A 25,114-nucleotide genomic window follows, 5' to 3' on the forward strand; every position below is an offset into this window, starting at 1 on the left:
AAGTCATTCCTATTCAGTGTCCAAAAACACAAAATGACTGGTGGAATATTTCCCCTTCCACAGACAGGTTTGGTAGTGGGGGGAAAACGAGGGAAATCACCATGCCTATTTTATGGAAGACCATTTCTACCTGAAGTGCGATGCAAAGATAATGCTCTTTCAGTCTAAAAAAGTTATTCGCTTGAAGGCTGCACGGCTCAAATATGATTTATAGATAAATAACTTTAAAAAGGTGAGCAGAATCTCTCTCTCTCTCTCTCTAATGGTATCCCCTACTAGCAAGGAATATGGGCAATTATCTGGACATATGTAAAAAACTTTCCTCCTTTAATGATGGCAAGGACTGTATTTCTGTTTCAATTTGAGTAATTATTTCTAGTCGTACCTTAACACTGTTTCTCAATCATGGCAGCTTTAAAGAGGGATGGACTTCAACTCCCAGAATTCCCCAGGCTGGGGAATTCTGGGACTTGAAGTCCACCCCATCTTAAAGCTGCCATGATTGAGAAACACTGTATAAATATCCGTATATGTCACGCAAATGACTGAATTCATTTTTAGCAATGCATTAAGGGGACTCCATTGGGATCTACTCCCCCAGGAATGGTTATTTATCCGCCAGCAATCTCTCTCCTCTTGGAAATTCATCTCTTTTGACATCTCAAGTTGATTAAACATAAATAGAATGCACGTAAAGCATGAATTACAATTCTTAGATTGGGCTAGCAGAAATGATAAGAAGTTGATAAGTATGCGAAGATCCTGTAAAGATCAAGAATTAGATCCTCAACTCTTTCATGGCATATAGGTGAAATTAAATAAATCTGCATACATTTGCCTGGAATTTTAAAAATAGTTGCAGTGCAAAGAAAGGCAATACAGTATTAAGTTTATAAATAAGTCCAGGCACCATCTTAAAATACACTTATTTGCATGACAGCTTATAAAATGCCTCTTCTAAGATAGAAAATATCCCTTTACAGTTTCTATAAACGTGAACATGAAAAGGAATAGTGTTAAAAAACATCTGATCATTAAAGCGTGCTGTATTTTCTGGATTTAAAACTTTGGATCAATTTACATCATTAATTCAATATTTTTTTAAGCACCCTTGTTATATATTTGAGGCTCACAACAGCTGCCAGCAGCCATGAAGAGATGCTAGGCAATCCAAATCGGTAGCAATGCATGAAAAGACCAAAATATCTGCTATTTTCCCCTTTTTTAAAAAATTCCAAAACATGAAACCTAAGTCTGTCAGAGCTGTTTTAATTAATAAAGGCCACTTGTGATATCCTAGGTATGGCTAAATAGCTTTTGACAGACTTTCAAGCCCTTGAAGTCAATATTTACGAAACGTTTATGTTAAAAAAAAAAAAACTTGGATGAAGCGGCAAAAGGAGGAGGAGAAGGAGCTGAAATCTACTTATACATCATCCTCCCACCTCTCTTCAGACACACACGGACTGCGCAAACACAGCTATTCCTTTAAACAGTAATCCTATGGCAGTTATGTGTTATATAACTTCCAAAGTTAAGCAAGCAAGGGTGGGGGGGGGGGAGTGGAAAAAGGTGAAGCGTGATCCAAAAGTCTGACTCCCCACCCCCCCCAAAAAAAGAGTAGGAATGAATTTAGTGTAGATATTATGCCCAAAACTATTTGCTTGTTTTAGAACTTTATGACCTGTGGACTTCAACTCCCAGAATTCCTGAGCCAGCATGGCTGGCTCAGGAATTCTGGGAATTGATGTCTACAGGTCAGGAATTCTGGGAATTGATGTCCATAGGTCAGGAATTCTGGGACTTGCACAGATCAGGAATTCTGGGACTTGATGTCCACAGGTGATAAAATGGCCATTGTTACTCACTCCTGCTTTTAAAGCTTGTAAAGGAATCAGGACAAAGAAAAATGTCCAATGTGGCATCTGGAAAAGAGGAGTGTTAAAATTTGCAAAATGGCAGACACCGTATCTTGCAGGTTGAGACAGACAGACAGACAGACACACACACACCTGTAGGCACCTTTATCCAATGCTTCCTGGAGCCAGGCATCGTTCAAGAAGCCACAGTCGCCTTCCGCAAAAGCCTGCGTGGCCCAAGGAGAAACTGCAACTCCTCGTGTTAACAATAAACTCGGGGTAGACAGCTTGGCACCACCCAAGAAAAACCTTGGGTGGAAGGAACGTTTTGTGATATCCGGGAGCGTTTGGCGCAGGGGTCGGCAACCTGCAGCTCTGGAGCTGCACGTGGCTCTTTCATCCCTCTGCTGGGGCTCCCTGTTGCCGGTCGGCTCCACAGTTGATAGGGCTTTCGGTTAGGGCAGGTAGAGGAAAAAGGACGCTGTGCTAGGAGGAGACTCTATGGTGGGGGAATCGGACTTCCGGTCGGCAGAGGAAAAAGGACGCTGTGCTAGGAGGAGACTCTATGGTGGGGGAATCGGACTTCCGGTCGGCAGAGGAAAAAGGACGCCATGCTAGGAGGAGACTCTATGGTGGGGGGGGAAGCGGACTTCCGGTCGCCTCCAGAATTGAACGGGGGGCTTCCGGTTAGGACCTTTGTGGCTCTTTGAGTGTTTTAAGGTTGCCGGGCCCTGGTTTGGCGGATCAGAAAAGGACATCTGGACAGTTGAATCACCTCTGTCCCCCCTGTAAACTGGCCCAGCTTAAAGAGAACTGTACGCCCAGGTCACTCCAATGTGACAATCCCCATGAATCATGGCTTCACCTTCAGAAACCCGGGACGAGACATCATCATCACCTCTTTGCTTTGCCTTGAGAAACGGCCTCCGTCAAAGGCAGATGGATGAACTCGTAGAGCTGCTTGGCATTGGCAGCGTTGCCCAGAACTTCGGCCAACTTGTCCTGAGGAAGAGCGATCAATTCTGCGATGCTCTCGACGCGATTCATGACGGCCTGGCAGTTTTTGGAATTGATGCCGGGCATTTTTAGCAAGAAGTCTTGAGGGCCGGGGTTGTACTTGTCCCGTTCGGGGAGGGTTTCGGAATCGGCCGTGATGGCCAAAGCCGCCGTTGCATCCGGCTGAGGCCGGTTCTGTTTCAGCTCCTCGAAGACTTCGGCCGTGGCGTGCGGAGACGGGCACCACAAGAGCCGGAGGCGCGGGAAGTGAAGAGTCAGGAGGGCGAGCTTGGAGATCACGTCGTTGCTGGAGATCTCTTGGTAGAGAGAAGCCCGGGGCGTGAGAGAAAACGGTTTGCTGGCATCAAACTCGATGAGCAGGACGGGCCGTTGATAGTAGCGGGACATGGAGACGCACTGAGTGTACAACCTGCCGTTGTTGAGGGAGCCGATGAGGTCGCTGGTGCTCTTGCGCTCCACGCAGATGTCCGGGGTGAGGATGTAGTCCCCGACTTCTAATGTCACGGGCTCAATGTCGATGCCCCGACGATGGATCAAGGAGGGAAGCTCGCTGCGGAACTCGCGCATGTCCACCACGATGCTGTGCTGCACAACCTTCTGGTGTTGGCCGCCTAAGGAAAGCAGTGAGAGACAGAGGTCACTTCAGACTGATTCATCAACAGGGAGCTTGGCCCTAAGACTGAGTGCTAACGGATTAGAATAGAATAGCAGAGTTGGAAGGGACCTTGAAGGTCTTCTAGTCCAACCCCCTGCCTAGGCAGGAAACCCTACACCAATTCAGACAAATGGTTATCCAACATCTTAAAAACTTCCAGTGTTGGAGCATTCACAACTTCTGGAGGCAAGTTGTTCCACTGATTAATTGTTCTAACTGTCAGGAAATTTCTTATTGGTTCTAAGTTGCTTCTCTCCTTGATTAGTTTCCACCCATTGCTTCTTGTCCTGCCCTCAGGTGCTTTGGAGAATAGCTTGACTCTCTCTTCTTTGTGGAATAGAATAGAATAGAATTGGAAGGTACCTTGGAGGTCTTCTAGTCCAACCCCCTGCTTAGGCAGGAAACCATACACCAATTCAGACAAATGGATATCCAACATCTTCTTTAAAACGTCCAGTGTTGGAGCATTCACAACTTCTGGAGGTAAGTTGTTCCACTGATTAATTGTTCTAACTGTCAGGAAATTTCTCCTTAGTTCTAAGCTGCTTCTCTCCTTGATTAGTTTCCACCCATTGCTTCTTGTTCTACCCTCAGGTGCTTTGGAGAATAGCTTGACTCCCTCTTCTGGGTGGCAACCCCTGAGATATTGGAAGACTGCTATCATGTCTCCCCTAGTCCTTCTTTCTCTTAAGCTAGACATATCCAGTTCCTGCAACGGTTCTTCATATGTTTTAGCCTCCAGTCCCCTAATCCTCTTTGTTGATTGTCTAGTTGCAGAATGGGAGGTGGCTGTGAATTTGCCTTGCATCCTAAGACATCCCAGCTTAAAGATGAAAAGATTTCAACTTAAGGATGAAGATACTTCAAAGATGAAAAGCCGAACTGTAGGTAGTCCTTGACTTATGACCAGAATTTCCATTGCTAAGCAAGGCTGCTGTCAAGGTTACGCCCTGATTTTATGACCATTTTTTTAACCACATTTAGCAGACTGTTAAGCAAATCAATGCAGCTGGGAAGTGACTGATGAGAACATTAATTAAGTCTATTTCCCCATTTCATTGTCGGAAGCCAGCTGGGAAGGTCGCAAACGGTGATCGCATGAAGCCAGGAGACCCCGAGTTCTAGTCCTAGCTTAAGCCATCCACTTTTTCTCAGCCCTAGGGAGGAGGCAACGGCAAACCACTTTTGAAAGAGCTTGCCAAGAAAACTGCAACAACTTGTCCTGAAAAAACCAGACACAATTGGATGGAATTGCTAGTTGACAGAAGTTGTGTTCATTTGGAGTGCCAGCTAGACACTTAAAAAATGGAATTGTTAATCCATCCATGTGCAAATCAAAGCTATCTTAAGCAACGTGGAACGTTCACACAACCATTTCATGAATCTGTTCTGAGCGAGGCTTCCCGAGAGCCTGAAGCAAACTCCTTGTCCCGACAAAAAACCACTTTTACTAATTGACTGTGAATTCTGCTCATTCACATCCAGCAAAGTCTTTCAAGGGAGGATTTACAGTCACAGACCTTATCTGGCTTTGGAGAGCTGCCAGGCCGATCTCTGCAAAACTTGGCAAGGAGGCTCGGAGAGTCACGAGCCAATGAAGCAAACTAATGGTCTCCTGCAAACTCCACTCCCCTTTCGCTCCTCTTTTATTTCCTCTGGAAATAACATTCATTCATCGTCCACCTCTGTCCTTACTCCCAATCGTCCCTTGTTCTTTAGCTGTTCCCTTCGCCTGGAAACTCTGCTCATGCGCTCACTGGGAACAGGCTCCAGCTGTTCCTCTGCCTCACTGATGTCTGACTCTGAAGGCAGCTGATAACTGTCAGACGGCCCTGGCCACCTCTCTGCCTCCGACACAGAGCCCTCATCAGAGCCTTCCCCAGACTCCAGGACTGGCCCAGGTTCCTCCCCAACCTCCTCACTGTCCGAATCTCCTGCCAGCTCCACTGGCCGCTGGTGGGCCACAACCGAATCAATGTGAATCCAGCCCCCCAAAAGGGACAGAGACTGAGACAGGGTCTTAAAAAGAGTTGCAGAGAGCCCCAAACGGACCTGCTTTGCGAGTGTCAATCGAAGCAGCGGCTGCCGTGGAATCTCTTGCTAAATCCAAGTTGGTTTCATCTCGCCCTTCTCTTTCTTCTGGAATTACCATGACGGCCTTCTCTCTGAAAGGAAGAAGAGGGAAAAGGGGGCATCCGTATGAATTAACCTTTGAGCACTAAAACTGTCCAGCTTGAATATTGGTGGTGATGGGCGGGGGGGGGGGGGGAAGACTCCACTCCAGGGCCATCAACATGTTTTAATTCTTGACTTAGTGATAAGATAGGCAGCTATAGGAATGTTTTAATGCATAAATAAGTGAAATTCCTCCCATGGGCACCAAGGGCTCTCCCTGGTGAAGATAGATGGCATTATTATCTATTATACTGAATCTGACTGGGGAAAGTCCGGCTTGTAATTCACCACCAGCTGGGAAATACACGAGGATTAACGGAAATAGTTTTAATTTACTAATTTCTCTGCTGCAGCGCAGAAATTGGGGCAATGAAATATAGGTAGTCCTTTAATTACAACCATTCATTTAGTGACTGTTCAAAGCACAGCCCTGAAAAAAGGGACATGGCTTTTTGTTCCTACTTATAACCATTGCAGCATTCCCTCAGGATCACGTGGTCAAAATTCAGATGCTTGGCAAGTGGCTCGTATTTATGACCGTTCCAATGTCCCCGAGTCATACCATCCCCTTTTACGTCCTTCTGACAAGGGAAGTTAATGGAGAAGCACTCTCTCCTCTCCCCCCCCTTCCTCCTTTTCTCTCCCTCCCTCCCTCCTCTCGCTCTCTCCAAGCCTTCCATTCTTTTATCCATCCTATCTTCTATCTACCTACCTACCTATCATCCCTCTATCTATCCATCTCCTATATCTATCCATCCTCTTTCTATCCATCCCTCTATCTATCCATCCATCCATCCTTCTATCCATCCATCCATCCATTCCTCTTATCTATCCATCCCTCTACCTATCCATCCCTCCCTCCCTCCCTCCCTCTCTATCCATCCCTCTATCCATCCATCCATCCTTCTATCCATCCATCCATCCATTCCTCTTATCTATCCATCCCTCTACCTATCCCTCCCTCCCTCCCTCCATCTCTATCCATCCCACTATCCATCCATCTATCCATCCCTCTATCTATCCATCCATCCATCCATCCATCCATCCATCCATCCATCCATCCATTCATTTAGCCGTCCCTCCATCAAATTTATTTGCCGCCCATCTCTTATCCAATGACTCGTTCTCTTCTTGCATTACAGAGCACTGGATTAAAACTGGAAAGGCTCAAATCCCTTTGGATGCCTTTCTCTTCTCTCCACCCGACATGCCCCCAAGAGAGAGAAACCACACACCCCTTCATCACCAAGGAGAAAATACGAACGCCTGCCTGCCTCCTACGGCTGCTGCCAATGAAGGGATGGGAGAGAATGCACCAAGACTCCCTCTGCCTACTTCCTCTCCCTTGTTATATAATTCATCCTCTCCATCATTTTACATAAGTTTGCTACCTTGGAAACATGGAAAGGGAAAAGGAGGGCACCGGCTGCATAGCAACAGAAAGCTCCAGCAGTCAGTAGAAATATTTTTGGGGAGTTCTCACAGAGATTGTGTTTATAGGTAAAAGTAAAAGTTCCCCTCGCACATATATGCTAGTCGTTCCTGACTCTAGGGGGGCTCATATCCGTTTCAAAGCCGAAGAGCCAGCGCTGTCCGAAGACGTCTCCGTGGTCATGTGGCTGGCATGACTCAACACCGAAGGCGCACAGAACGCTGTTCCCTTCCCACCAAAGGTGGTTCCTATTTTTCTATTTGCATTTTTACCTGCTTTTGAACTGTTAGGTTGGCAGAAGCTGGGACAAGTAACGGGAGCTCACTCCGTTATGCGGTGCTAGGGATTCGAACTGCGAAACTGCCGACCTTTCTGATCGAAAAGCTCAACATCTTAGCCTCCCCTCTCATAAATACGGACCAGCTTGCCAAGCCTCTGAATGTTGATCCCCTGGTTGTGGGGTTGCTGCAAAGGTCGTAATTTTGAAACACAGTCCTAAAATTAAATCCCTTTTTTTCAGTGCCGTTGTCACTTGGAACGGTCACTAAATGAAGTGCTGCAAGTCGAGGACTTCCTGTGTCTGGTTGAATCTTCGGGGCAGATTCTCTCCTGTTGTACTCTGGAGTGGCGCCATCTCAAGGGACTCGTGATGTACGGAAGCCACGCCACCATTCGGCATGGCTCAAAGCACCCCACAGCCAATTGTTGCTGATACAATAGAAAGTATTAATCTTCTCTATATAGAAAAGTGTCTCTGTGTCTGTCTGTCTGTCTGTGTGCCGGTCTGTGTTTGTTTGTGTGTGTGTGTGTATCTGTCTGTCTGTGTGTGTCTGTGTGTGTGCCTGTTTGTGTGTATGTCTCTGTGTGTGTGTGTATTCCAGCATAACTCTGGAACGCCTAAAGCAATTTCAACCAAACTTGGTACACAGATGACTTACTCTCTGGAGAAAAATACTGTGGGGGGTAAGACACCCCTAAAACCCCTCGGGGTGTGTATTCTGTTAAGATGCAGCCTGTTGTGCCTTAAAATGGCTTCTACTTTACTGCCATAAAATGGCTTCTACTGTACAGTGCGGTGGAGTTACCATAGTAACGGCTTCACAGTCCTCCACAAGGGGGCTCCCTCTGGTAAGGGGGGAAATCCAACATTAGAAATTACATTTGGTCTGGACATTTTCCCCTTATAAATAAATACCCGCGCAACTCCGGATGATCAGTTAGTGTTTTTTAAAGCCAAAACCGGAGGCTTTTTACCTGATGAGTTTTTCAAAAGCTTCCTTCTCTTTCCTTAGCGTGGTCAGGTAGCGCTGTTCTTCCGTCGACCCTCCGTAGATCAGGAAGTAAACCCTGAAAGGCAAGACAGGAAAACTTTTTTGAAAATCCAAAAGACGCCGGCTGGATGGCAAACGCACTGCCACGCCCATCAAGCCACCACGCCCACACAACTGGCAGTAAAAACAATTGAATTTCACCAACGTCTCAGTCATCCAGGCCAGGCAGCAAAATCGTGAGCTGGATGACTGAGAATCTCTACAGCACTAACTCAGGTGACCCCGAGGGCACAGGTAAACCTCCAAGTGGCCTCAACGACTCTCTAAAAAGGATGCAAAGGACCAGCTGTCTGCAAGGAGCATAAATCCTTCCATTCCCCACCATCTAGTCAGAGCTGAGGAAGCTTCTTGGATGAGGAGCGAAACGTCTTCAAAAGAAAAACCAGAAAGTCCAGTTCCCTCTTGAAAAAAGCACCTTGGGGACAACCCTGACCTGGAGGATTGAAAATCTCTACAGACTTTGAGCTACACAATTTGGGATGAACCTCCTTGGAATGGTGTGGAAGTAGGAATGGATTTCCAGAGGAAAAAATGCAGACGACAGGAACCAGGAGCACTAACTGAGGTGACCCTGAGGACACAGGTAAAACTCCAAGTGCTTCAACGACCCTCTAAAACAGTGTTTCTCAACCTTGGCGATTTGAAGTCCTGTGGACTTCAACACCCAGAATTCCCCAACCAGCTGGCTGGGGAATTCTGGGAGTTGAAATCCACAGGACTTCAAATCGCCAAGATTGAGAAACACTGCTCTAAAAGGATGCAAATGACCAGCTCTGTCTGCAAGGAATATAAATCCTTCCCTTCCCCACTAGTCTGTCAAGAGCTGAAGAAGCTTCTTGGGTGAGAAGCGAAACGTCTTCAAAAGAAAAAACAAGAAAGTCCAGTTGCCTCCTGGAAAGAAAAAAAAAAGCCCCTTTGGGACGAGCAAGCTCAGAGGAGAAGCTCAACATTTTTATTTCTTCTCCTAATTAGCCTGGGGTGCAAAAACTCCCTTGGCCATTGCTGCCCCTTCCAAGACACAACGTTACCTCAACGGCTTTCCCGCTCGGCTCGCCTTGTAAACTTCCAGCTGACGAACGAAAGTCAGCTCCGCATCGTACAAGACGACGTACCGGGGCTCCACCTCGTGCAAGACGGACGTGAGGGCGTACGGATCCCCGCAGCCGTTTAAAGGGTGGATGACTGTCAGCGGTTCCTTCAGGATGCCGTAATAGGCATCGGAGGAGGAGAGTTTTAACTGGAGGTCTTCTGAACTCGCCCCGTTGCTCTCCTGGCTGCTGTTGAGGCGCTCGGGATCTTCTCCGTCTTCTTCTACCTTGAGGCTCTCTGGATCCTCTGGGTTCAACATTTGCGTCAGGGTTAACTCTGCCTTTTTCTTCCTCCTTTTGGGCTTGGAGGATTCCGTTTTGGCTTTTTTGGCTGGCGGCTCTCGGTTGTTCTTCTCACGGCTGTCCTTGGCCCCTCGTCTGTTCGTCGGGCCAGCCGGGCTCGCTCCCTTGCCCGGCCCAAAGGTTTTGTTGTAGAGCCTGGTTAAATAGGCTTCGGGCCCGAGGATGATATATTCCTTGAGCTGAGCGCAGGTGCGGTCATCGCTGGCACAAACCAGCACTCGCCCTGCAGCCAAAGAGAGTTTCCACGCTTTACGGCTTGAAATCAAGTCAACCTTTCACCTCCTACAGGTAGTCCTCGAGTTACAACCGGAGCTGGGCCCAGAATTTCTGTTACTATGCCGGCAGAAGAGGGCGGTGCCTGATTTTTTATGACGATGAAGCGAAACACCGTGGTTGATACGTGAACCACGCAGTCATTAAGCGAGTCCAGCTTCCCCTCCTTGGCGGTTGGAAGACGGCTGGGGGAGGTCACAAATGGTGATCCCGTCGCCATGACACATGCTGGTGGACACACCCCCAAAATTTTGATCACGTGACTCGGAGGAGGATGCAACGGTCCTAAGTGCAAGGACCAGTCGCAAGTCCCTTTTTTTTTCAGTATTGTAACTTTGAGTGGCCACCGAAGGAATGGTTGTAAGTCAAGGACTATCTGTATTTTTAACAGAAAAAGTAAGTATGGAGTCTTGACAAAATAGGACAGCTGTCATCATCGCTCTACTAAAAGTGCTGCTGTTTGGGGACTCCGACAGTCTGGAATCAAAGTTTTAAATCTGAAGTTCAACTGAAGAGGTTTCAGGATGGAATGAAGGGTGATCCATCCTTCCTTCCTTCCTTCCTTCCTTCCTTCCTTCCTTCCTTCCTTCCTTCCTTCCTTCCTTCCTTCCCTTTCTTCCGTCCCTCCCTACTCCCTTCCTTCCCTTTCTCCTGTTCCTTCCTTCTTCCCTCCCCTTCCTTCCTTTCCCCTTCCTTCCTTCTCTCTCGTTCCTTCCTTCCCCCATTCCTTCTTCCCTCCCCTTCCTTCCTTCCCTCCTGTTTCTTCTTCTTTCCCCCTTCCTTCTTTTTCCCCTCTTCCTTCCCTTTCTCCTGTTCCTTTCTTCTTCCCTCCTCTTCCTTCTTTCCCCCTTCCTTCCTTCCCTTTCTCCTGTTCCTTCTTCCTCCCCCTTCCTTCCTTCCCTTTCTCCTGTTCCTTTCTTCTTCCCTCCTCTTCTTTCCTTCCCCCTTCCTTCCTTCCCTTTCTCCTGTTCCTTTCTACTTCCCTCCTCTTCCTTCCTTCCCCCTTCTTTCCTTCTTCCCTTCCCCTTCTTCCCTTCTTTCCTCTCTCCCTGAAAAATCTCCCCCCTTTACACAGCTCCAAAACTATTTGATTTATTTACGAATTCAAACCCATTTCCTATCTCGACAATGCTAAGGGTCCAGGCTGCCTCAGGAGTTGGTGCCTTTCTTTAACTTGAGGCTGGACCTTAGGAGTGGAAGCCTCGGCCAGATGGCTTTAGAGCTGATTTCATGGGACTCCCAGATTATTTTACAACCTCACACTTTTCTCCCCATACCAAAAGACCTTTATGTTGAGCCTCTATTTGCTGGAGGCAAACTTCCAATTTCCAAAGAGGCCTCTCCCCTTGTGCGTGTAGAGGGCAGATGCTCCAATGATGTTTCTGCCTGTCTCACCCTGTCCCTCCTTCTCTGGATGAGCAGCCTCACCTGGCCCACCCAGGGCTTCGCTGTCGGCGTTCTCCTTCTCAATCTCCTTTAGCACTTCTCCCAGAGCTTCCCACTTCGGGCTGTTTTCCAGGACCAGTTCCCGCTTCTGTTCTGAAAGGGGACACAAATCATGAAGGTTTATCTATTTGCAGCATCAAGGCTTTTGCTTTTTAATTGGCTGATTGTAAGGTGGCTCAGGGACCACCTTACAGTGGTTCGGCGAATAGGTGGTTCAAATCCCTAGCGCCGTGTAATGGAGTGAGTTCCCGTTATTTGTCCCAGCTTCTGCCAACCTAGAAGTTCAAAAGCACGTAAATATGCAAGTAGAAAAAATAGGAGCCACCTTTGGTGGGAAGGGAACAGCGTTCCGTGCGCCTTCGGTGTTGGGTCATGCCGGCCACATGACCACAGTGAATGTCTTTGGACAGCGCTGGCTCTTCAGCTTATTTTTACTGTATTTTTCGGAGTATAAGACGCACCTTTTTCTCTCAAAAACAAGGCTGAAAATCTGGGTGCGTCTTATACACTGAATACATCATTTTTTGCCTCCTGAAACCCCGCCCCCTTCACCAAAATGGCCGTGCATACCCTTATGGAGGCTTCCAGAGTGCTCCTGGGGGCTGGGGAGGGTAGAAATGAGCAAATAACAGGCCATTTTTTGCTCAATTTCCCCTCCCCCCAGCCCGCAGGAGCACTCTATAAGCCTCCTAAAAGCTATGCATACAATTTTTTCACAAAAAACAGGCCCGATTTTGTGAAAAACGGGCCATTTTTTGCTTGCCCCCCCCCCCCCACTCTACAAACCTCCTAAAGGCTATTTGTGCCCTTTTTTTGAGGAGGTCTACAGAGTGCAAAACCTTTTTTGTTTAATTTGCCTCTTCAAAATCTTGGTGCATCCTATACTCCGGTGCATCTTATACTCCGAAAAAAACGGTACCTTTTGCTTCTTTGACATCCGTTTTCTCCAAGCCTTTTCTTTTCTTACTCGCGTTATCTTCTGGCAGGCGGTAAACTCTGCTCCGAGCGTTCAGAAACATCGATGTGCTGGAATCCAGAAAAAGCCAGCCTAGGAGAGGAGTGCGAAGAAAGATAAGATGACAAAGAGAGATAAAGATTAAATATAAACTTGGCCAGTGGCGTTCAAAGGAGGAAAACTCACTTTGTTCTTTAGCAAGGGCAGGGGTTTGGATCCATTAGAGCTGGCTGGGGAATTCTGGGAGTTGAAGTCCACAAGTCTTAAAGTTGCCAAGTTTGGACACCCCTGCATTAGAGATAATCCTCAACTTACGAGCGCAATGCAGCCTATCGGTTACGATTGTTAAGTTGTGACGGTTGTAAATGGAGGTCTTCGTAGGACCGAGTGGATTGTACAAAGTGGCGGTCGTGAAGCAAATCACCATGGCCGCTAAGCGAACCCGCAGTCATTAAGTAAACCCATTGTTTGCTGTGGGGCCCTTTTGGTCAAAAAGCCAGTAGCCGAACACCAGTTTTCAGGGAAAAAAACATCGCAAATTGTGATCATTCAATCTTGCTGCAAATGGGAGCCAATTGTCAAAAAGGATGAAAGGATCTAATCCTATTCATATTGACGTCAAGTTTTGCTTTGGAGCCAGGATTTCATAAAGCCAACCAATTGACGTGAAAAGCATGTAATTAATAGAATAACAGAATAGACAAGAGTTGGAAGGGACCTAGGAGGTCTTCTAGTCGAACCCCCTGCCTAGGCAGGAAACCCTATACCGTTTCAGACAAACGGCTATCCAACATCTTCTTAAAGACTTCCAGTGTTGGGGCATTCACAACTTCTGGAGGCAACTTCTGTTCCACTGATTCATTGTTCTAACTGTCAGGAAATTTCTCCTTTACTTCTAGTTTGCTTCTGTTTAACACATTAACAAAGTGTGTGCCTATTCGTGTTTATTAACACTTAGTACATTAATAAATGTTCCTATCACAGGCAGGCAATAAAACCAGTAACTTTATTATGTTCTGGCTTTATAGTATAGCCTTTATTGTCATTGTACCTTATGTATACAACAAAATTGGTTTTAGCCCCACTGGTGCAATCCATGACAAAAAATACAAATAACATAAATAGTATAAAGAATAATCCCCATGCAAGTAATTAGGGGGGAAAGAAAGAAAGAAAGAAAGAAAGAAAGAAAGAAAGAAAGAAGAGGAGGGAGGGAGGGAGGGAGGGAGGGAGGGAGGGAGGGAGGGAGGGAGGGAGGAAGGAAAGGAAGGAAGAAAAGGAAGGGAGGGAGGAAGCAAGGAAAGGAAGGAAGGAAGGAAAGGAAGAAAGAAGGAAAGAAGGAAAGAAAGAAAGGAAAGGAAGGAAGGGAGAAAGAAGAAAAGGAAAGGGAGGGAGGGAGGGAGGGAGGAAGAAAGGAAAGAAAGGAAGGAAGAAAGGAAAGGAAGAAGGAAGGAAATAAGGAAAGAAAGAAAGAAAGAGAGAGAGAGAGAGAGAGAGAGAGAGAGAGAGAAAGAAAGAAAGAAAGAAAGAAAGAAAGAAAGAAAGAAAGAAAGAAGGAAAGAAAGAGAAAAACTAGCCATATGTGTGCGTGGAGTGATTGTGGTTGTGTTTAAGAGTCTGACAGCCCAAGGACAGAAACTATTTTTAAACCTATTTGTCCGGCTGGCTATACTTTGATGTCTTCTGCCCGATGGTAGAAGTGCGAAGAGACACTGACCAGGGTGTCAATCATCTCTGAGTATCTTCCTTTACTCTGCTAAAGCAGCAAAATCTGTCATCCAGTGGCGTCAGAGGGCAACCAATGGCTTCTGCCGAATGGATCCCTCTCAACAAACCACTGGCTGCCCTCTAACAACACTGGAGAAAACGCACCCCGAATCCTATCACATGCAGCACGGTCACAAAATTGATATGTCAACAAAATGAGGGATTTTTTTAAAAAAGGAAAAAAAAAACTCAGAGGATAAGCCAATTCTTTTTTTCTTTTTTTTACCCCAATGTATTTGTTTGAGGTAGACATTTGTGCCATGCTCTCCTTCCTACAATGCCAGAAAAAGATTCACCACTTCATGTCGCTTTTGGCTTGAACCTGCCCCAACAGATGGCATCAGAAACGCCAATCATTTCCACGTGTGATAAAATGTCTCGAAATAGCCCAGCTTTCCAGATCTTTACGTTTCTCTTCTTCCCTTCCCAGCGGCCAAGAGCCCCTTATATAATGACTAAGGCATCTGATGCGAATGTTTTCAAGCAACAGCCGTTAAGTGGGAGGCTGAATATATTTCGTGTCTTCCAGCCTTCTGGAGGGAATGGGAACATTCGGGAACATTGGGGCGCATGTGTTTGCGGTTTTGCTTCTAATTAAAACTTTTGATCACGGAGCGAACTTAATTCCTACCTGAATTCTGTCCGAAAGCTTTTTCCGACACTTTGAGGGACTCTAAAAGATGAAGGAAAGTGACGCAGTCGTACTGAGTCAAGTACTGAAGCAACGTGCGGAGGATCTTCAAATCTTGGACCAGAGATTTGGTCTTGGATCCAAGCTGGTGCCAAAGAGGATCCAAATAGTGACGTATTGTCTGAAATGACAGCATTGGGAATCAGGGTTAATGCATGATGTGGTGGTCCAAAACAGCTGATCTCTTTAACAGGTTTAGCAAGAGCCCTTAGACTTATATATCGTTTCACGGGGCTTTTACAGCCCTCTCGAAGCAGTTGACAGAGTCAGCCTCTTGTCCCCCAACAATCTGGGTCCTCATTTTACCGATCTTGGGAGAATGTTAGGCTGAGTCAACCTTGAGCCGGTCAGGATCGAACTGCTGGCGTATTTAGAGGCTGCAAACCTTTAAAAAGAATCAAGTCATAGATTTCTTTCCATTTTTCAGTGTTGCCCATTCACAGCCATACCTGATTCTATTGAAATTTTTTGTTCGACTTTTAGGGACCTTGGATTAAAGCTGTTTAGCCCAATATAGATAGATTAGAGAGATAGATTAGAGAGAGAGAGAGAGAGAGAGAAAGAGAGAGAGATTAGATAGATAGATTAGATTGATTAGATTAGATTAGATTAGATTAGATAGATAGATAGATAGATAGATAGATAGATAGATAGATATAGATAAAACAGATAGATTAGATAGATTAGATAGATTAGATAGATTAGATAGATTAGATGATAGATAGATAGATGATAGATAGATAGATAGATAGAAAGTTAGATAGATAGAAATATAGATAGATAGATAGATAGATAGATAGATAGATAGATTAGATAGATAGATAGATAGATAGATTAGATAGATTAGATAGATAGATAGATAGATAGATAGATAGATAGATAGATAGATAGATAGATAGATAGATTAGATAGGTAGATTAGATAGATTAGATAGATTAGATAGATAGATAGATAGATAGATAGATAGATAGATAGATAGATAGATAGAGGTAAAGGTTCCCCTTGCACATATGTGCTAGTCGTTCCCGACTCTAGGGGGCGGTGCTCATCTCCGTTTCAAAGCCAAAGAACCAGCGCTGTCCAAAGACGTCTCCGTGGTCATGTGGCCGGCATGACTCAACACTGAAGGCACATGGAACGCTGTTACCTTCCCACCAAAGGTGGTTCCTATTTTTCTACTTGCATTTTTTACACGCTTTTGAACTGCTAGGTTGGCAGAAGCTGGGACAAGTCACGGGAGCTCACTCTGTTAGCTAGCGCCGCAAGGGATTTGAACTGCCGAACTGCCAACCTTTCTGATCAGCAACTCAGCGTCTTAGCCACCGTGTCTACACACACACACACACACACACACACACACATGATTCCAATGATATTATGATCCTGGCACACAACCGCCCAATAAAAGAACATTCATTTCATTGTTAACGAGCTTACGATAAGCAAGCCAGAGACTTGGAGACCTAATAAAACATTCTTTTATGTAAAAACAGTTCAAGTATTAACAGATGTCAACCCATCCGTTTCTCTTTTGCTTTTTTTTTTAAAGACAGACTCTGCTCCCTAAACTAAACACAGCTGGGAAAGAAAGGAGAAAAGTTGAACTGGGAGAGTTTTGACTAGGTGCTGCTGAAGCTCATGACATTTCACAAACCATAAAATTAAAAAAAAAAAAAAAACCACAGCGGAATTCTTTCCAAAAAGACACAAGATGAAGAAGAGGCTTTTGCTAAATGAAGGGAAGGGAAACTGCCGTTAATGAACGTTAAGATGCATCGCTTCTTCAGATGGGCAATGATCAATAGACACTTCGCTACTTTTTCCTCCTTATAACTTAGCCAAGCATTTCCTCCTCTGAGCTGGGATTCTGACCCAGAATATCCTTCAAATGCCAGAGCTAAGGTTGAGAAGGTGAAGGCTCTTTCATCTTCATTTCAGCTCCACAGACCGTTATCTCCTTATTACTGAATGACCATCTCCTCCTGACAAGGCTCAACCGCAAGGAAGTCCTGCAAATGCAGCTTTAGTAATCAGCAAGGAATAGAATAGAATAGAATAACAGAGTTGGAAGGGACCTTGGAGGTCTTCTAGTCCAACCCCCTGCCCAGGCAGGAAACCCTATACCGTTTCACACAAATGGCTATCCAAACACTAGGCTTCCCAAGAGCACGAAGCAAACTCCTTGTCCCAACAAAAACTCTTTTATTAATTTACTGTGAATTCTGCTCATTCACATCCAACAAAGTCTTTCAAAGGAGGATTTATAGTCACAGACCTTCTCTGGCTTGGAGAGCTGCCAGGCCGATATCTGCAGAACTTGGCAAGGAGTCTCGGAGAGTCACGAACCAATTAAGCGAACTAGTTTTCTCCTGCAAACTCCACTCCCCTTTCGCTCCTCTTTTATTTCCTCTGGGAGGGGCCATTCATCGTCCACATGTGGCCTTACTCCCAAGTCGACCCCTGTTCTTTAGCTGTTCCCTTCATCTGGCAACTCTGTGCATGCGCACACTGGGAACAGGCTCCAGCTGTTCCTCTGCCTCACTGATGTCTGACTCTGAAGGCAGCTGATAACTGGCATAGGGCTCTGGCCCCCTCTCTGCCCCCGACACAGAGCCCTCATCAGAGCCTTCCCCAGACTCCAGGACTGGCCCATCTTCCTCCCCAACCTCCTCACTGTCCGAATCTGCTGCCAGCTCTGGCGGGCTACAACAAGAAATATCACTGAATCAGAGGGAACACGAGTCCAACTTTACAATGCCCATGTTTGAAAATAGTGCATTTTGATTCGAAGAAAGACACGTTACTACTCTCAGGACTTAAGATGCCAACATGCATCAATGCAAGCCGATGAGAAGGGCTCGCCAAAGAAGAGGTACCTTTTCGAACGCCGTGCCAATGGCGTTTTCTAAGGACAGATCCTCCACTTCCAGAGCAGGGTTGCACTGCTTCAGTTCCTTCAGACACGCGTTCAGGATGTCCAGGATGGAGCTCTGGATGGCGCGCATGGCTGGAGTCATCGTGATGTGGATTTCCACCACTTCGGGTTTGTGTCGCTCTAAAAAAGAGTGCACCACCGCGTGAAACCTTGGGGAAGAGAAAGACAGGACGATGTCAGCAAGGAACCGCACAAATCAAACACACACACACACACACACACACACATATCCTGGTTCCTAGCTATGGATAGTTTATCTAAGTTCTCAGGTTGGAAGGATCTTTTCAATCCAAAAGAGGCTGTGACGCCTGCAGCCATCTTTTTTTTTGGATCTTTGCCCTGCCACACTTTCTATTATTCTGCTATGCATTTTCTATTGTGGGAAAATGGGAGGGGGGGGGGGATTGTACGGAGTTAGATGCTATGTAGCCATAACAAAATCCTTTCTAGAAATCCAAGGACATCCTTTGTCTTTGCACTACTGCACTTGACCGGAACTGGATGGGTGGAAGCTGCCAGCATGGCAGTGGGAGATTGGATCATGGGATGGGACTTGTGGGTGTGGGGGCAAGATCACGAACTTTCAACTGGGTGGGGAAAACTGGGAAGCTTTCAGATGCGCCAACACGGCTCTCTTAATAAATTGGAACTTTGAGCAATACTTTGCCTTGGAGTCTGATTTAATTTTGGATGCTACTTTGAACCCTGACATTAATTGCAAAAGGCAATTGGTTTTTTTTTTCTTTGAAAACATTTCGCTCCTCATCCAAGAGGCTTTGTTTTGGCCTATTGGCCGCTGGCCCCTCCAGGCGCCGAATCACAGGAGAAGGAGGCGTGGGAGTCAGGGCAGCCTGAGAGCTCCGAGGGGGAAGAGGGAATGGAGCTGGCAGAGAGAGAGAGAGAGAGGCAGAGCCTGGGCTATCCGTCAGCCCTGAGGCAGAGAGTCAACAGCCCCCAGGTCTGGAGGTGGCTGATGAGAAAGAGGAGGAACAGCTGGATCCAATGCCTGGTGCGCGGATGCACAGAAGGCATAGGAGAGGAGAGCAGTGGAAATCTATGGGCTGGTCCTTGGGAAGGAAGGGCCACCGCTGCTAGCGAAGCCCCACCCTAGCTTTGGGGATAAAAGGAAGTGGGCGGAGATGAATAGATGTGGCAGACAACTATTCATCTCTCTACCAGATGGACTTGTTAGCTTGCGGTGAGAGAAAAACCTTTTGCCGGGGCTGCCGGCACGCCTAATAAAGGAATCATTGATTTAACTTCAGAATGTTTGTCGTATTTGGGGAGCTGGGTCAGAACTGGATGAGAAACAAAATGTTTTCAGAGGAAAAAAAAACCCAGGAATTCCAGTTGCCTTTGGGAAAAGGACCTTTGGGACAACCATGACCTGGGATGACTGAGAATCTCCCTCGATCTTTCCCATCCTTAAACCCCCCCCCCTTACCTTGGCCAGAGATACAGCTTCCTCACGAAGAGGTTGCGCATGACTCTTTCCACGTGACAAAAGCCGGTGTTAAAGGCCAGTGCGTTATCGGTGAAGGCTTTGACGAAACCTTGCTTGTTCTTCTGGCGGTAAAGCCGCAGGATGAAAGCTTCTTGGCAAGACTCAATGATTCTGTGGGCTTTGTACACCAGAATTCCTGGAGGAATAACAAGAATAAATTGGAAGCAGAAGGGCTTGGGTGGTGAGGAGTCCAGATCAAAACACACGAAGAGGACGGGAAGTTTTTTTTTTCAAGGCAGGTCAAGAATTTGAAAGGTTTTGCCGATGAAACAGCAGGAGACATTTTAACTATCCTCTGGCAACTTCAGCAGAGAGACAAGATTGGATGCTTTCAATTCTTTTTTCAGGACAACGGTGTCCTGCTTTAAAATCGGCTCAAGGAATTCAAACAAGAACCGGAAGTACTCCCTGATCTTAGAAGAATTGTTCAAATGAAATACTTCAAAGCTTTACAGGATGCATCTACTCAGAAATTATATTTAAAGAGATTCTTTATTCTTTAGATGAGGGACGTGCTGGCTCAGTGGCTAAGACGCAGTTTGGCAGTTCGAATCCCTAGCGCCGCATAACGGAGGGAGCTCCCGGGACTTGTCCCAGCTTCTGCCAACCTAGCAGTTCGAAAGCATGTAAAAAATGCAAGTAGAAAAACAGGGACCACCTTTGGTGGGAAGGGAACAGCGTTCCGTGCGCCTTCGGCATTGAGTCATGCCGGCCACGTGACCACGGAGACGTCTTCGGACAGCGCTGGCTCTTGGACTTTGAAACAGAGATGAGCACCACCCCCTAGAGTCGGGAACGACTAGCACATATGTGCGAGGGGCACCTTTACCTTTACACAGAAATATGACCCATGGAATACAGCACGGTTCACTCTCAAATAAAAGGTCATAGGATTAAGGAGCAACCACTGTGATCCACCAGAATCTCCAGAAAGCCACAAGCTGCACTTAAAAGCAACGGTTGGTGGCCCCATTTTCGTTTCAGAATGCACCTTTAAATAGTCGGGGATCTCCCTCCATAAAAGACAGATCTAAAATCAAAGGATCATAGAGATTTCCAGGACTGAACTCAGCCACTTTGTCCTAACGCTACAGATCAGCCACAAACGCTGTTACTATTCTGTGGCATTTTTACTCCAACCTTTCCCTTAAACGGGTCAGTGGTCTTATACCGTTCCCCGCATCTCCAGTTTTTAGCCGTTGGCTTTATAGCAGTCTTTCCCAACCTCGGTTACTTAAAGACAGGTGGACTTCAACTCCCAGAATTCCCCAGGCAACGTGGTAAATGTTAAACGTGGCTGGGAAATTCTGGGATTTGCAATCCGCAAATCTTCAAGCCGCAGAGGTTGGGAAAACCCTGGCTTAGAGAGAGAGAGAGAGAGAGAGACCGAAAGTGACTAGTTCAAGATTATCCTGCAAACCTCATGACCTAATTCCGGTAATATCTCTAACTAAGCCACACAGGTTTGTCAGAGGAGACAAGAATGTGCCAAGCAATGTCTCCGTGACTAATCTGTAGCTTACAAGCTGCGTTTTTAAATAGAGCTTCTCCCATACTGACCTCTAGTGGGAACGACCCTATAAAACAAAGAGCATTATTTGAAATAGCTGGATACCCGTGCTTCGCGGGAAAACTATGTGATTGGGCTACGCAGAAGGAATTTGGTTCACAATCCATTGGCTCGGTGGTGGTCGGCGACTGAAACACATGAGGGAATATCGCTCCCACCGCCTTGAGTCCGGAAGAAGTTCCATAGGTGGAAGGCGTAGACATTTTGGTGAGGTATCAATGTTTAGTACTCTAAGGAGCCCCAGACAGCTCCTGAGTGAAGGAGAGGAATGTCTACCAGTTTGAACTGAGGTAACGGAATGTGAGGCAACTGGCAGTTGGAACAGAGTTCTTTTCAGGTGGGGAGGGAGAGTAGAACTCCTTAGCATCAGAGCGTGTTAATAATAATATAAGAAATACTAATGATCTGATGGTCATTTTGAAAAATCCTTTCTTAAGAAGCACCTAGATGCCAAGAGGAACATACGTGCCAAGTTTCAAGTTTGTAGGCTTTACGGTTCTGGAGATTTCGTGATGAGTGAATGGTACTTGGCTTTTATTATTATATATATATATATATATAATATGTGCTTACTACATGTGAACTGAGAGGAACAATTTGTTGTTGTTAGTTGCAAAGTCGTGTCTGACTCTTCACAACCCCATGGCCAACGTTCCTCCAGGCCTTCCTGTCCTCTACCATCCTCTGGAGTCCATTTAAGCTCACGCCTACTGTTTTGAGAAGAACAATAGTCCTGAATTTTTCAGTCTAGACTCAAAACTATGTATGGCATGCCGAGAGGCGGGAATGACACCCACTTTTAAAGTTCTTACCAGTGATAAGGTCTGCAGGAATCCTGTCGGTCAGAAAATCCACCACCAGGATTCGGCTAGTGGCAAAAATAACTCCTCCCTGGGTGTAAACTTCGTAGCGGCTGCTGCTGGCAATTTCATTTGTAACTCGCCGAGGAAGATAAGCAACATTATCCGTCTTTAACTGGTCAATAAAATATTCCTGACAAAGGAAAAATGATTCAGAGTAAAGAGGACGATAAGCAACAGTTTACTGACTTTCATTGGTCATTAAAATATACCTGATAAAGGAAAAATGATTCTGGGAAAGCAATGCCGAATATAGGATTTGTATTCCTTAGGCTAATTCCTTATTAGAGCAATTGTTTTAAAATTGATATTTTTATTTCTTCAAAATATAGGCTCCCCAAATTCATTGTCAACTATTAAGCATAAGTGGGGGATTTTGGCTACGTCAGAATTGGTTTTCAGCAAACGAGTTTCCTGGACAAGGCCAGTAACATTTTATACCTCCTGTCAACTAACAATATTCAAATGCCTACCGATAGTAGTTATCCTACGCATATTACTCAGTTTAATTCAGTGGGCTCCATTACTTGACAAATACGTATTTTATAGCATTGAAATCTAAGGATGCCTTAAAGAAAAAACTCAGATTTGTAACATGATTTATGAATGCCTGCTTAAAAGTAAAGTGCACTCTTTCAATGGTATTGCTTTTCTTATATGTTCCTAGAACTATGTCCAGGATGGGTGGACGGACGGACGGACGGTCAGTTAATATTCCTCAATTTCTAGAAAGTCTCTCAGCCCAACCCACTGCATAGGCTTGTTGTGGGGAAATAAGAGGAGAAAATATTAGATATGTTTATCAATTTGAATCTATCTATATCTATTTATATCTATATACAGTATATAAAAATTGGTGTGCATAACTCTGGAATGCCTTGAGTAATTTCAACCAAACTTGGTACACAGATGACTTACTCTCTGGAAACAAATACTGTGGGGGTAAGACACCCCCTAACGCCCCTCAGGGTGCGTGTTCTATTAAGATACAGCCTATTGTGCCTTAAAATGGCTTCTACCGTACTGCTGTAAAATGGCTTTTACTGTACAGCGCAGTGGAGTTGCCATGGTAATGGCTTCACAATACTCCACAAGGGGGCTCCCTCTGGAAAAGGGGTAAATCCAACATTAGAAATTACTTTTGGTCCCGATATTTTCGCCCTATAAATAAACACCGGGCCACACTGGGTTATCAGATAGTTATTTATAAATAATAATAAAGACAGGATATAAATAGATAAACCACTCTCATGAGTGGTTCTGGCAGAACACCTTCACGCAAATGATGTCACGAGGCTTGAGTGTCATAAGACATGAGAGTTTTCTGCTATACCAAACTTGAGGAAAGTCCTTCAAAAACTGGATCAGTATCCAGAGAAGATGACATTGCCAGAGACAAGGAGACGTGAGTTCTACTCCCACCTGAGCCATGAAAGCCAACTGGGTGACTTTGGGCCAATCACCAGGAGACTGTGAGTTCTAGTCCCACCTTAGCCATGAAATGCAGCTGGGTGATTTTAGGCCAATCACCAGGAGACTGTGAGTTCTAGTCCCACCTTAGCCATGAAATGCAACTGGGTGATTTTGGGCCAATCACCAGGAGAAGGTGAGTTCTAGTCCCACCTTAGCCATGAAATGCAGCTGGGTGATTTTAGGCCAAGCACCAGGAGACTGTGAGTTCTAGTCCCACCTGAGCCATGAAACCCAGCTGGGTGGCTTTGGGCCAATGACCAGGAGATGATGAGTTCTAGTCCCGCCTTAGTCATGAAAACCAACTGGGTGGCTTTGGGCCAGTCCCCCCCCCCCTCTCAGCCCAGCCTACCTCACAGGGTTATTGTTGTGGGGAAAATAAAGAGTGGGAGTATTGGATACTCCCAAAACACAGGCTTAGCCTTCCCGCCCAAATAGGGCTACCATTGAACAGAAGCCCCGCTAGGCTTCTACAAGGCCAGGCCGCGTCCTCTGTGCGCTAACCCGGGTCGAGCGTCTCGTGGGGACGGGCTGAGGGTCGCCCTGCCTACCTCCTCCGCGGGACTGGTGTTCAGCACCAGGACCAGGCGGGTGGGCTCGCAGTAGAGGCGGAGGAAGCGCAGGAACAGGCGGTCGACGCCCAGCCCGCGGGCGCAAATGACCAGCCCGTCCTGGTGGAAAAGGTCCAGGAAGATCTGCGTTTCGTGCTCCAGAGGCGGCCCGGCCGCCATGGCTACCGGCTGTCACCGGCAGCCTCTCTGCGCATGCGCCGGGAGAACCACAGAGGGGGCGAGGTAGAGCGACGCACGGAGTCTTCCTGTGGCGCTCCTTTGAAGCCGGAAGCTCCTCTATCGATGCGGGGCGGGGCGGGGGTGAGAGAAAGAGTGGGAGAGCAAGGCTCCTGTAAAGGAATCAGGCCTGGAGCGGCTCTCGTCCATTAGAAATACACGCAGCGCTGCTGCCATCTAGCGGTCGGCAGGTTGATTGTTTCAGGCTTTTATTGCCATTTAAAGCAACTAGCCCCTTTTAATAATTTTTAAACAATACAGCCAATGTATTGCAATTGTTTGTACTGAATCAAGCCTCCCCGGACCCCAATTATATTCTGCAGCGTTTCTCAACCTTCATCATAACTTTTATGAAGTCTGGACTTCAACTTGGAAAAAATTCTCCAGCCAGACTTCTTTAGAAGAGCTAAGGTTGAGAAACACCGTTCTATAGGGCCATGCAAGTTATGGAATATCAGAATAGAGTTTTTAAAAGTATCCAACACAAGAAGCCAGAAGGGATGGTCACGACCTGTATCGCGATTAAGACAACCTAAGAGGAGTGGTTTGGATTGCAAGGAGCCGCACGCGTGGACATCCAGGATCCAATGTTGCAATTAATAGGAGAAGAAGGGAGGGAGGAAAGAAAGAAAGGAAGAAAGGAAAAAAGAAAAGAAAGAAAAGAATGAAAAAGGAAGGAAGATAAGAATGAGAAAAGATAGGTAGGTAGGTGGAAGGAAGGAAAGAAAAGAAAGAAAATTAAAAAGGAAGATAAGAATGAAAATGGAAGGAAGATAAGAATGAAAAAGGTAGGTAGGTAGGTAAGTAGGTGGAAGGAAGGAAAGAAAGGAAGGAAAGAAAGGAAGGAAAGAAGGAAGATGAGAATGAGAAAAGGTAGGTAGGTGGAAGGAAGGAAGGAAGGAAGGAAGGAAGGAAGGAAGGAAGGAAGGAAGGAAGGAAGGAAGGAAGGAAAGAATGAAGAAGGAAGGAAGATAAGAATGAAAAAGGAAGGAAGG

General features: G+C 46.1%; 1 protein-coding gene across 1 annotated transcript; it reads right to left on the reverse strand.

Annotated features, from left to right (window-relative positions):
• Window positions 1-1,731: 1,731 nt before the first annotated feature.
• ERCC4 (ERCC excision repair 4, endonuclease catalytic subunit) lies at window positions 1,732-24,135 on the reverse strand. The gene is made up of 11 exons (XM_081965907.1): window positions 23,883-24,135; window positions 21,814-21,994; window positions 19,372-19,567; window positions 17,869-18,076; window positions 14,933-15,113; window positions 12,499-12,627; window positions 11,562-11,672; window positions 9,498-10,083; window positions 8,393-8,485; window positions 5,584-5,696; window positions 1,732-3,487 (listed from the first exon to the last, which is right to left on the reverse strand). Exons 1-11 carry the CDS (start codon window positions 24,060-24,062, stop codon window positions 2,754-2,756), a joined length of 2,712 nt encoding a protein of 903 aa, XP_081822033.1. The 5' UTR covers window positions 24,063-24,135; the 3' UTR covers window positions 1,732-2,753.
• Between the last annotated feature and the right edge of the window lie 979 nt (window positions 24,136-25,114).

Source organism: Natrix helvetica (assembly GCF_964273705.1).
Source record: "Natrix helvetica genome assembly, chromosome: 13".
In the NCBI taxonomy this organism is placed as follows: domain Eukaryota; kingdom Metazoa; phylum Chordata; class Lepidosauria; order Squamata; family Natricidae; genus Natrix; species Natrix helvetica.

Coding starts and splice junctions, on each gene's coding strand:
- ERCC4 (XM_081965907.1), bottom strand. CDS start 24,062: ATGGCGGCCGGGCCGCCTCTGGAGCACGAAACGCAGATCTTCCTGGAC. Junction 21,995..23,882: donor ACACCAGTCCCGCGGAGGAG/GTAGGCAGGGCG, acceptor TTCCTTTGTCAG/GAATATTTTATTGACCAGTT. Junction 11,673..12,498: donor GGATGTCAAAGAAGCAAAAG/GTACCGTTTTTT, acceptor GTCCCCTTTCAG/AACAGAAGCGGGAACTGGTC.